Below are 13,194 nucleotides of genomic sequence, written 5' to 3'. Positions count from 1 at the left end.
CCCTCGGCCTCGTCGTCGCGGGGCGGGACGCCGCGCCTTGCGCCGGCGCTGCTCGATTCCGTGCCGGCCTCGCGTCTTCCGGTGAGTTCCGCCCCCCCCCCACAACCACCCCGCATTCCTTCCCTCAATTCCTGCTGCTCGTCGCCGACGCGGGGATGATCGCTCGGTTCGGTGGTGGTGGTTTTGCTTGGCGCCGGAATCCGCGGCGGCGCGTTGCGTTCGCGGTTCTTCGCCGGGAATGTTCCGTTTGGTTGAGCTTTCTGTGGTTTTTCACCCCGTTTTCTCTGCTCTCGTGGAGTGGGTTGTTAGATTTGGTCCTCGCGCGTAATGGCCAACCTGTTTGATGATTTGCTTGTCTGCTTGGTTCATCACCATTCTGGACTGTTCTTCATTTTAGTTTGTTTGATTCGTTGTGGAATTATGGACCCACTCGATTCTTTCTTGTGGTTCTTGCGTTCCAGGCGTGATGGGAGAGGAGAAGACGAGCACGCGACTGCTCGAAGCCCCCCACATGGAGGTGCCGGCTGATCCTGGACGCGGCGACACGGCGCCCCCGGAGGTGAGCAAGCCGAAAGAGAAGGCGGCGGCGCCGACCAGCAACACCGAGACGGGGATGTGCGCCCACTTCCAAAGCTTCGAGGAAGACATGGTAATGTTCATATCAAGGCTCAGGTCCTCCGAGCGCGCCCCGAGGTGTGAGCATGGCCTGTGCGAGAACAAGGTGGAAAAGAGCAGTATCTTGGTTTGCCTGGACTGCAGCTCATATCTCTGCATTGGGGACGGGACCAGGAACAAGCCGCAGGGACACGCCCGGCGGCACGCTGACCTGCGTCAGCACTGTGTTGCTGCGTTCTTCAGTGAACCGGAAACTCTGTACTGCTTCACTTGTGAACGTCGTCTGGAATTGGATGTCAGTGACATGGAGTCAGACAGTGACATCAGCAGCGAGAGCGGGGGATGCAAACACTTCTTATTGGACGAGGAAGAACTTACTCTGATTGTGTCAGAGATCTCCGCCTCCAAGAACGTCCCGGCGTGCCAACATCCTGAGTGTAAGATCACTGGGAAGACTCATATCATGGTGTGCACAGGATGCAACAAGCATTTCTGCACTAGAGCTGAGGCCAAGGAAAGGCCGTTTGGACATGCCCGGCAACACGCCAAGCACTGTGGGCATTGGGTAGGTTTGTGGTACAGTGATCCACATACGATGTACTGCTTCACGTGTGAATTCGACTTGGCCCTCGCTGCACCGAATGCTGAGGCGGGGATGGTGTTTGGCAAGGAAGCATTTGGTCAGGCATCTGGCTTAGTGAAGGAACATGTCTGTCCTATCAGAGGGATGCCGAATCTTGGAAACACTTGCTACGTGAACGCTTTGTTGCAATGCCTCTTTGTGCTCAGAAAGCTGCGGGCAAGGATGCTAGCACCAGATGTTCCTTCGGATATGCTTGGTGTGACACTGAAAGAACTCTTTGAAGAGGTAAACAATGTGGATAATGCACGACTTCTACTAAACCCGATGAAGTTCTTGACTTGTGTTCGTATTTTGGATGCACGGTTCGTAGGGATTGATATGCAAGACAGCCATGAATTGCTTTGCTTTATACTGGATCGATTGGATAAGGAGGAGAAGTTACAGATGCCTGCAGTAGCTCCAACACTTGTAGAATCCATTTTTAGTGGTGAGATGTCTGTTGCCGTGTCCTGTAGGCATTGCTCGTACACTTCAGCTTCTTCCCATGAAGTAATATATGATATCTCGGCTCCACTGCCATCGGAGATGCCTCCACCAAAAAGCATCGCATTGCCACCAAGGAACATAAGTTGCATGTCTCGAGAGAAGACTGTTATCAAACTATTCCCACAGGTTGACATGAGTAACATCGAAATTGTTCAAGCAATTGCTCAAGGCAGTGACTCGCATATCACTGGTTTAGAACTGGGAGATGTGGCCATAGAGAAAATATGTGAGCCTTTGGATGTTGGTAAGTTTATGCAACCTGTTTCCAAATAAAAGATGAGAAAATATTTTTGAACAGATATGCAGGTATAGGCAAGTGCCCCAGACCATACATCTTTTGAGGAATGAATGAAAGAATCTGAGGAATATTGTAATCATCCCACTATTATTTTCCTCGTCATAATGAGAAAACATTTTTTTTAATGGAGCTCCAATTCTAGTTAAACAGAAAAAATTGTAAGCACCTGATATAACACATGGAGTTTAGAAATATCTGGAAAACCTTCAGGATGGCTACACAACGGAAGCATGACGTTTGAGCAGTCTTAGCATGGCAGAGTTGTTTGTCGTAGTATAGCTGCTAGTTAAGAGCTTAGAATGGAAGATTGTTTATTTGTTGTTGAGGAGCGTGGATTCTAAGTTCTTGAGGGAGCATCCTCTCGTCGGCTTCTCGTCTATTGCATAATATCTAAATAGTCTTTGTACATAAAATTTTGCTCTAAAGGTTGGTCTACTTAATTAAGTATGGAGATTTTCAAAGAAATGCAGATTCAAGTAATAGAGAATGAAGGTTGATGGTTGCATGTTGTTGCTGTTGCTCATAAATTATAGCCTCATGTATGCTTGATTCTGCAGATTCTATTGAAGTGGAAAAGCGCTCTCAAAGCAAGGATGCTGTACATGTTCCATCGCAGACTCAAAAGGGTAATGTCCCAGGGGAGATTGTTCAGCTGCCAACTATGGCTGATGATTTAGGGCAAAATGACAATGCTGGTTTAGATAACACGTCCAGTGAACTAGAAGTTAGTATGGAAGCCAAGAAAAACACTTGCTCTGTAGAAGGTGCAGCAGAAGACAAGGGGAAAGCTCAGTGTAGCAATATTGCTTATGGCAAGACAGAGGATAACAACTCTCTTGCATCGATCGAGGACTGTCTAGCACTGCATTTTAAATCTGAGCTGCTGGGATGGACCTGTGAGAACTGTTCTAAAGCTGCTCACCATCCGAGCAACACTAGCAGTAAAGATGGAGAGAAGATGATGGCAACCACCAGGCAAAACAGAGTAATTGATGGAGATCAGACTGAGCACCTGGTTGTTCAAGAAGCTGTACCTAGTTGCCTTCCAACTGAAGAACCGGCCAACCACTTGAGTGACCAGGGCCAAAATGCCAGCACTCTAGTTCAGTGTAACGGGAAGCAAGTAAAGCTGGATCATCGTGCAGACCAAGTGGAAGCAAACCAAAAGAAGAGGGAAGATAGGAATCAAGGTGCAAATCAAATTCGTCTTTTTAGCAAGCTGCCACCTGTATTGGCCATTCATCTGAAGAGATCCTTGTTGACTGGTAAAGTGCGAGGACACGTGAGCTTTGAGGAGATCCTTGATGTAGGACGGTTCATGGACCCCAGGTACTGACTATTGGCATTTCTGCTTGGCAATATGTATATAAGCATGTGCCAGCTCCAATAAATTTATGATTCACACTAAGAATGTTGCTATTTCTTCTTTGTATTTTTTTTAAGAAACCTTCTATGTATATTTTTTTGACCAGCTTTAATAATACATCTCATCAGAAAATCAAAACTATTATGCTTTAGAGATCACTACCTTTATGCCTCCAAGTGCATTTGTTCAAAAATATTAGTTTGTTTTTTTTTCTGGTTTTCGTATTTTGGTATTAATTGAGTATAATCTGATATATATATTTAGATAGTGAAATAAATATCCCAGCCTTCATACCGGGAAAGGCATATAACAATATAGATAATGGTAACATCTGTCAATGGCATGCTGATATTCATTAAAAGACCTTTATTTGTTAAATATTCGATCCTTCCACTATTATGCACTTGTGATTAATCGTATGTATAAATCTGATAAGGGTTCTTGTTAGCAATATGCAGTTACGAGGATATGTGATCAAAATAGCCATGCCTAACATCTCGTGTGGTTGCTTTTGTTTTTCTGTAATCTTCAGCTCTCAGGACAAAGATAATTCCAGCTATCTTCTAGTAGGTGTCATTGAACACTTGGGCCCCAGGACCAGTGCAGGCCACTGGATTGCTTACGTGAGACAAAGTCGTGAGCAGCCTGACGGTGGCTCTTCGTCATGGTTTTGTGCAAATGATATGAACATCCGGGAGGTATCTCTTGAACAAGTTCTCAAGTGTGAGGGTCAGCATTTTTTCTATGAGAGAATTGGAGGCTAACGTCCAAGGAAGTAAACTAGTGGTTGGATTAGCAAGTATTCTTTGGATGGATATGGATCCATTCAGTGTACGTACTAAGTAGATGTCATGGTGATTCAATTTTGTTGGGGCAAGTTGACTGTAATACGTTCGTGCTCAGCAGAATAGATGGATGTTTGTCGGTGTTCTTAGTCAGATAGTCTGGTCACATTCATAATATTTTATTTTTCATGAGGAACATACCTCTTCTTATGGAAAAGAATGAAGGTGTAGGACATGTTCCATCGGTAAATGACTAAATGAGCAAATTGATTGTACAGGATTGTACATTTGTACTAATGCTTGGTAATGCTTTACACTAGGTGGAATACACACAACACATATTATCTTGGTCCCCGTATTTTTTTTAAGATGTGCAAGCCAAGCAATTTGTTTCAGCCTCTTGTATTGTGGATGGACATTGTGCAACATGCTTCGAGTACTTGATCGCTTGATGCGTTGGGAACCCCCACCCCCCTACAATTTCTGTTCTAATAGATCAATCAAGAAATGGAAATTGGAAATTTCTGGTGGACAAATCCTTTTCAGTCTTGTTTATACATGCAACCTGGTGTTATTTACAGCTCATTTTGGGACTCAATTTGCTTGCCGGTGGAGAGCGGAGGATTGGATATCAGGGCAAATCACTCAGGAATCAGGATTAAGAGGCTCGTGGTGACCAAGCTAACGGACGAAGCTTAGGGATACAAAGTAGACTTTATATGGCAGTAAGGCTATTGTGGGCCAAACGGGCCTAGGAGCACATCGGCCCACATCCGCCGTCGACTATTTGGGCCACGTCCCACAAAACCCCCCGAGCCGAGAGGCCGCCGACGCCTCCGACAAACCGGCGTCCGGTGTTCGTTCCGCTGCGCTCTGCACGGCTGCACCGTGCCTCCGTCCTGCCCAAAGCGAAACCAACCCGGTGGTGGTGGTGACGCCAAACGCAACCGTGCCGTGCCGCCGTGTCGCGTCGCGTGGGTCAAGCCAAGCCACCGCGGACGCGCCCAAAAACCCAGCAAAAACGCAAAAACTTAGGCCGTTTCGCCCACACTTCTCTCGGCATCGCCGACGCCGCCCGAGATCCACACACCGTTTCCTTCCTCCTTTGCTTTATTAACCCAAACCAGCGGTGGTGGCTTTTGCCGTGTCCGGACACACGCGGCGAGGCAGGCAGCCTTCTTGTTCTTGCTGCCCCCCGAGAAGGGGAGGGGAGTGGAGTGGAGTGGAGCAAGCTTGGGGTGGGAGCGCGAGATCGATGGAGGGGAGGGTGGTGCTGAGGCGCAGCGTCACGCTGGCCGACCAGCTCGCCGCCGTGGGGCCGGCGGGGCCGTCCTGCAACCTCCGCGACCTGCTCAAGCTCCGCGACGAGGACGACCTCGCCGCAGGGCGCCGCGCCGCGGTCACACTCGCGTCCGCCATGGCGGCCGAGAGGATGGTGCCGCCTGCTGCGCCTGAGCCGCTGGCTCCGTCGCCGCCGTTGTCGTCGTCCACCGTGGCTGCCGCGGCGGCGCGTACTTTGCTGGATATTATCCGGGATGACCAGCTCCCGGTCTCTACTGCCGGCGGCGGCGGCGACGGTGGTGGTGATCCCCTCGTCCGCCGCGCGGTCTCGCTGCCTGCACCGGTTACGACCGCTTCCTCCCCGCCGGCAGTAGAGGCCACGACTCCTCCGCCCGCCCCGGAGACGCCGCCGCCGCCGGTGGAGGAGGAGCAGGGGGAGAGGGTGTCCCTGATGGCGCTGCTGGAGCAGACGGAGAGGCACTGGAGCGCCACCGCGCGGGACCAGGAGCCGGAGCCCGCCGCTGGCGCATCCGCCGGCGCCGCGGCGGAGGACGAGGCGGAGCCGGAGATGGGCAGAGGAGGGGCGGTCGGCGGCGGCTGCTGCTGCGTGTGCATGGCGCGGGCCAAGGGCGCCGCCTTCATCCCGTGCGGCCACACCTTCTGCCGCACCTGCGCCCGCGAGCTCCTCGCCGGCCGCGGCCGCTGCCCGCTCTGCAACGCCGCCATCCTCGACGTCCTCGACATCTTCTAACCCCCGCCTCCTCAGCTCGCCGCCGGCGACCAAGATTGCCTCCGGCGAGCTCAGCAAGAATCAGCTAAACCGGCTGCTCCTGCAACTGAGATAGGATCCACTGATCCAGACATAGATAGATCTCCCCTCTCCCCCACCTGTTCTTGATTGAGTTCTCCGCAAATGCAAAAGAAAAAGGGACCTGCAAAGATTAGAACTTGTTCATCTTGCTGCAAGCCTACAACTTGTAAGCGGTCAACATTCTCTTCCTGTTCCAATTCCCCAAATCCAAAACCCACCCTGGATCGATCGATCGATCGATCAATCAAAAGGTTGTTCTTGCGTCCTGTAGGAACGCATAAATGATTCTTGATTCAACAATCAAGATCAGCAAAATGGTGGGTGGGTGCTTTGCCTGCCTGGGTGGTAGTGGTAGGTTAAAAATTAAAACTTTTGACTACAGATTATGAATCTGGCAGAGTTAGTAACTGTAAATCTGGTAGAAATCTTATTTTTCACTTTCTTGTCCAGTCTCCAGCTAGCACAAGCAGTGCATTGTTTGAAGATCTCTAGAAATTACTAAGATACTCCGGCTAGTACGTAGATAACTTAAATTTACTGCTCCAATAATCAACCCCACTTCGCTGTGCATCCCTATCGTATGAACTCATTTACTTCCAAGGAAGGAGCGCATTTCAGATTCTGATTGTCTCGAAATTTATGATACGAAGAGAAAATCTCATAAATTTGCGTGACACCGACGAGGACGAAAGCTATAGGCATATTAGGTTTCGGGGCTGTTTGGAACATTGACTTTTTGACCTAATGTTTAGATGTTAATTAAGAGTATTAATATGTACGATGATAAAACTAATTATATAAATAAGGGATATTTTATTAGACAAAATTTTAAGCCTAATTAATCCACGATTAGTAAATGTTTACTGCAGCATCACATTCGCTAATCATGAACTAATTAGATGCAATAGATTCGTTTCGCGAAATAGTCCAGAGTGTGAGATAGGTTTTATTAATAGTCTATATTTAATATCTCTAATTAGTGTCCAAACATTCGATGTGACAGGGACTTAAAAAAGTTGAGGGGAACCAAACATGCACGAAGTTCAATAGTATAGCCAACTACTAGCTCCAATTCATCTATAGTCAATCTAAAAGCCAATTCATACAATAGTTACCTACAAAACATCAATATATAGCTTCATATGTCATACACATATTTTGTCTGGAGCCCGTGTGCAGCTGGCTATAAATTAGTAGCTCACATCTCTTCTCTCTCCCCTTTTATCTTTTTAAAATATGCTTATAGCTAGCTTATAGCCTGCTATTGTATCTGCTCTTATTATCATTATGGATTATCATTGTTTGGTGCAAAAATATTTTGCATAAAATTTCTTATCTTACATTTGTAGATCAAAACTTTGACATTATACTAGTTAATTCAATCATTAATATCCTTATATAGCTATACAAAATTAGATGATCTAGAAAATCTAAAAATCCCATAATAAAAGAACATGTCTTAATAGCAATGTACGATTAGTAGTATGGCACTAGTGGCATATGCCCTATTGTTTGGTTTTTTCTTTGAAAAAAAACTAAACTGACATTTATAAAAAATAGTTCGTGAATCAAAATTTTATATGTGTTTTTAGTGATCTAAAAACAAATATTAAAAAGTAAACTTGAATAAAAAAAATTCTAAAATCAACTATAAATTTAAGGTTAAAAGCTTAAATTTTGGTTTATAAGTAAAAATAAAAGCGAAAAAACCAGTTTATTGTAGATTTTGCAGCTAAAGCTTCAAGGCAACCAAAGTCATAGGCCTAATGATGATGCTGACCTGATAAACGAAATTCCATTGCACTAATCCTCCCTTCCTTTTCTTCATAATATAATGGACTAATTGGGGGTACACACGCCAAAAGGTTGGCCGAGAGCATCCAAATGTCAATGCTGGGGCCGTGACAGATGGTCATGTGTGAGTTAAAGTCTGATAGAGCACTTTCGCAATGAATACCTCCATCCATCTCAATAGCATAATTGGATAATTAGGTTCGATTTTTGGGTATTGTCTTTTGAAAGAAAAAAGATGTAAGCTGATTGTCACCTCCACTGATTCTGGTACGAGGTTGGGTGAGGAAAATGTTTAATAGATGCACCAAATGACCAAATTTTCCTAACAGTTGTCAGCCAATGGTGATCGATAATTTTTTTTTTCTGGCAAGAACAAGAGAACCATTCAACCCTACAAAACCCACAATTTCTGAAAGTCTGATTGCTCCTTGTACTGTACTGAAAAAGATGTGGACTATTTTTTTACTGGTTATATGTGGACTATTAGGGTAAGATTAAGTAAGTGATTTTAATAATAAATAGTTATAAAATGAATTATTTGATATTTTTGTAAAAAAAAATTTACATGAACCGTTCTTTATCAGAAATCACATCACTCAGTATCTTGAAAAATATTTCCATAAAAGCAAGTATAGTAAGGGGACTCTAAAAGTTGTCATGTTGCATTTATATTTACTTGAATGAGAGAGAAAAATGAGAAAAAAATTAAGCTACAAATTTACAGCAGCACAGGGCTTGGCTGCATTCCAAGGTGAAAGTTATGTTAGCCAATTAGCTGCTCAGAAAACGATAAATATAATTAGTATATAATTAATTAAGTATTACTTATTAAAATTTTGAAAATGAATTTATTTGATTTTTTAAAACAATTTTTATATAGAAAATTTTCGCACAAAATACATCGTTCAGTAGTTTGAAAAACGTGCTAACGGAAAACGAGGATTAGTTCAGACGGACGGACTAAAACGAACGCAGCCCTTAAGACATAGTATGCGTAAGAGATGAACTATATATCTATAAAATGATTTTGTATCCGTTAGCTCTTTTATTAAGCTTGCTCTAGTATGGAGAAGTAGCCAGCCAAAACTTCAAAAAAAGTAACTAGACTTATATTGGGGGCGCCATGATGGTTTTGTTTTGGGCAGTGCAGTACCGTAGTAGGGTCGTTCTGATCAGGTTAGTTAAGCTAACTTCCAGCATCACAAACAAAAGCGTAGCAGCACCAGCATTCCGTCGCTCTGGACGCTTGCCCCCGTTTACCGGTTGGTCAAGACGCGATCATTTTAACCTCCTCTCCTTGGATGGATTGGAGGCGAACCCACTTTTTACGTGCATCCGGCCATGATTTTGTCGTCGCGGACGGCAACATCTCGCGTCGCGCAGCGCACGCCGCGTCGGGCCGTGGAGAGAGCGAGAGCGACCGGCCGTGCTGCCTGCCGCTGGTGAGAAAATCGATCGATCGATCGGCCGCGGCCGGCACGTTCGCCGCGTGGGATTTTGGAACGGGAAATCGCGGCGCGCGCGGTGCGAAAGAAGAGGGAAAAAATGGGCGGATTGCAAGGGAAATCGCGGTGCGCGCAGCGGGAGTGGGGCTAAAAGATATTGGGCGGATCGGGGGAGGGGTGCCGGTTATCGAGCCCCCCCGCGGGATTCCTGGCGTGCGGTCGCAAGCCGGATGCCACGCGACGACGAGCGCGCGCATGTGGACTTTGTGGAGGTGGGGATTGGTTTCTTTCGTTCAATTCATACGCCTAAAGGTGAGGAGCACGAATATATATATTTTTAGCGATATAAAAGTCAGTGTTGAAAATATAAGTTTTAATAAAAAATATTAAAATTAACTGTTAAAAGTTTAGCATTACATTTAAGCAAAAACAAGAGTGAAAAGAGGACTATGCACATAAAAATCTCCGCTGCTTAAAAGAAATGTTCTCGTGCATCAACGTATAGCACAATAACACAAGAAAATCAGAAAAATAATCACTCACACTCCATATTCATTGTGCCAGAGAAAATCAAACAAATAAACAACTTTGTTTCCCTACATCTATTGGGCATATTCTCAGTGAACTCATAAAATAATCAATATGATATTGTTGCTCCATTACTCTATATCCTGTTACAAACCACGAATACATTACTCGTTAGTTGAAAGGAACACGTACATATACAAACCGCAATTGCTGACTAGAGATATTATAAGGTTTGTTTGTTTTTTTTTTCTCATCTGTTTTATTTTTCAAAGTGGGAAACCTTTCTCAAGTGGTATCTGACCTAATCAGGCTGAATGCTTCTTTTTATAACCTTTGGTATGGAGAGACCGCGCATAGTATATATGGCAAGACTCAAGAGCAGCTGTCGTCGTGCTAACGGTTTTAAAAGAAGCCATGCACAAATGAAAAGAGAACACACTCATACACGTCGCAGTTATGCTTGAAGTTCTATTTTTCATCTATTTTCTTTCGCTTGCTATGTGTGTGATGTTTGTCAATCTAGATGTTTTGTTTTTTCCTTTTGCTATATGTGCGATATTTGTCAATCAAAATGTTATTTTTCTTTTGCTATGTGTTGGATGTTTGTTTTTTTTTAAAAAAAAAACTTAGTATAAGTCAATGGGTGGGACTATGGTTGCATTACTCAGGTATTCTTAGATTTTTTTTCCTCGGTTTTTATACACAAACTTATTGAACTGTTAAGCGATACGTTTTCTAAAAAAAGTTTATTAACTCGCATTTTAAAGATAAATTTTTAACTTTTCAGTAGTTAAATGTATTATTTACATCATTAAATAGTTATTAAAAATTATATAATCTTTTATTTTTTATCCTTCGTATGCAAAGAACACAGCCTATGTATATAGGGCACGGATGACTTGCTAGTTCGTACGACCTCAGCACCAAAAACCACGTCATTGTGAGAGAGTCGTGATGTTTGTGTATATTACCACCACTGGTGCCATAGTGCTATTCACCCGTCCACTTTCAATTCTCCTGGTATGTCCATTTTTCTTTTCCCCAAATCATTGACATCAAGCTCCTCCTTAGTATTCCATGTTTTTTTTTGCCGTGGTATCGATATATTTGGGTGGTTTTGACGGTTAGAGGATTAAAATTTGATGTGTATAAATTCTGTTCCATGAGCTTATGTTCAAGATAATAATGTTGATCTTTTTTCTGCAAGCCTTGGCCCTTAAGGGCAAAGTAAGCTCGCTCTCTAAGAACCCCACAAGACGGTTGGTGAGCTTAAGTGTACATAGGAGTAGTATCCACAATGGTGACATGCCATCGACATCACAGAACCCCACTGTAATCCACACCAAAATCTGTATAAGATGGTCCAATCTTGTTACTGCTATAATTATTGCATCCATTTTTAAGGACCAAACGGACAAACAGACTATTAACAGTGTTTAATTACATGGTCCAAAAGTATACTACACTTGTGCGGACACACTGCTACCAACCCTATCAGCCTAGGCTAGTGAAACCCTATCTCATCGGTCTCGCAGGAAGAAAGCTGGCCAAAATCCGGCTGTTTGACGCTTTTCCTTGCAAGCACAGAGGGTAAAAACAACCCATATGACCCCAACTTTCTACCAGTACTAGCAACGCATCCTCACCTCTGCGTTTTTTTACTTGATTTACTAGCATATGCACGTGTGTTCTAATGGGGTTTTATTAAAATATTATTAATATGTTATTAAATTAGAGTTAATAAAAATAGTTTGATATATATTTTTTAAGTTATCTTTTAAAAAAATATGAAGAAGTTATTAGTGTGGCAAGTGACAGGATGGAGTGGAAGAAGACGACGATGAATAGGCCCTACCAAGCTGATTAGGAAGTCACCATGTCAAAACTATCTATTCTAGATTTTGTAGGTGGAGAGGGTAATTAATATAATCTAAGTTTTAAGGTGTAAATCATACTTTCCCCATAAAAACATACTGTATATACACTGTTTGTACATCTTGAAATTACACTGATTGATGAAAATTAATTTTGCAATTGATATCTATCTACCCATCCATCTGTCTAGGTGGTGGTGTTTCACATGGATCAAGAAATGCATCGCACCAACATCCCGACACACATTTGCTTTACCTTGTTGGCCACCTACCTATGTACATACATCAGTACATGTATGTATGTAGTGTTTTGATGCATCTATCTCTCCTGCGTGTGGTGGTGAGTGCTATAATAATGTCTTTGTTTCAATGCAACTATGCAACCCCAACCTCTCGTTCAAGAGCAAGTGAGCAACCACAACCATATATATGCAGTAGCTGACACGTGTACGCTTGCATTTAGCTGGAAAACACACATCATATATCACCTGCATGAATTGCATAATGAGCTGGAAATTCTAATTGGGAAGGGGCTGATTAAGTAGCTGAAGTTTCTAATAAGTGGCCCGCTTAAGTATCTAGCTGGTGAGTATTCACTTAATTTCTTATATATAGGCTAAATTAGGGATGGGAGCTTATACTATTTGAAGAAGCTAGATATTCTGGGAATAGCTAGAAAGCTTCATAAACAAAAAGCACAACGGATAAGGATGTGGTTTTGTGATTAAAAAAACTACTAAACCTATTGTTTTGTGATATATATAAGCCTAAAGATGGGAGCTTTACAATATTTACTCTATGAAATTTGATCTCAGCTTATTCTATCGTCCTCATGTAATTGACTGGGTTTAATAAAACTTTCATTATCTAAAATAAAAAGTTTAAGCGTACACAAATTCACAAACGCCAATTAATAGCTAGAACTCTAGTAGATACTTATGGCATGTATGCCCATAATATTTTTTTCCAGACAGATAATTTATCAATATAATAAACTTTAACACTGATAATTTCATATATATGTCTGCGGTGCAGTAGAAGTGATTAATAAGTACTTGCTGATGAGAATATATATAAAGGATAACACAATAACACTACTTCTACTTCTAGATTATATAAGCTACAAGCTCTTAAAATTTGTGACGAGAACTAGTGTTTGGAGGTGTGGAAAGAGATGCAAGGCTCTCCAAGCAGGTTCACGGTACCATAAAGTTTGAGCGGTTGGATGAGACGGCATGCACCGATCTATTCGCGGCTGCATTTTTGCG

The 13,194-nt window shown here is 43.4% G+C and overlaps 2 protein-coding genes across 2 annotated transcripts; both read left to right on the top strand.

Annotated features, from left to right (window-relative positions):
- Window positions 1-511: 511 nt before the first annotated feature.
- Window positions 512-4,561, top strand: LOC102705656 (ubiquitin carboxyl-terminal hydrolase 2-like). The gene is made up of 3 exons (XM_015840189.1): window positions 512-1,988; window positions 2,600-3,371; window positions 3,941-4,561. Exons 1-3 carry the CDS (start codon window positions 512-514, stop codon window positions 4,170-4,172), a joined length of 2,481 nt encoding a protein of 826 aa, XP_015695675.1. The 3' UTR covers window positions 4,173-4,561.
- Window positions 4,562-5,110: 549 nt separating this feature from the next.
- LOC121055168 (atherin-like) lies at window positions 5,111-7,048 on the top strand. The gene has a single exon (XM_040526971.1). It carries the CDS (start codon window positions 5,449-5,451, stop codon window positions 6,223-6,225), a length of 777 nt encoding a protein of 258 aa, XP_040382905.1. The 5' UTR covers window positions 5,111-5,448; the 3' UTR covers window positions 6,226-7,048.
- Window positions 7,049-13,194: the final 6,146 nt, after the last annotated feature.

This window comes from Oryza brachyantha, chromosome 8, assembly GCF_000231095.2.
Source record: "Oryza brachyantha chromosome 8, ObraRS2, whole genome shotgun sequence".
In the NCBI taxonomy this organism is placed as follows: domain Eukaryota; kingdom Viridiplantae; phylum Streptophyta; class Magnoliopsida; order Poales; family Poaceae; genus Oryza; species Oryza brachyantha.
The sequence above is the reverse complement of the archived record's forward strand: the minus strand, read 5'-3'. Positions and strand labels throughout refer to the sequence as shown.

What these genes read in the sequence shown, in the direction of transcription:
- LOC102705656 (XM_015840189.1), top strand. Translation starts at nt 512, where the DNA reads ATGGAGGTGCCGGCTGATCCTGGACGCGGCGACACGGCGCCCCCGGAG. An exon ending in ATGTGAGCCTTTGGATGTTG is followed by an intron (nt 1,989 to 2,599) that starts GTAAGTTTATGC and finishes TTGATTCTGCAG; the next exon opens with ATTCTATTGAAGTGGAAAAG. An exon ending in GGACGGTTCATGGACCCCAG is followed by an intron (nt 3,372 to 3,940) that starts GTACTGACTATT and finishes TGTAATCTTCAG; the next exon opens with CTCTCAGGACAAAGATAATT.
- LOC121055168 (XM_040526971.1), top strand. Translation starts at nt 5,449, where the DNA reads ATGGAGGGGAGGGTGGTGCTGAGGCGCAGCGTCACGCTGGCCGACCAG.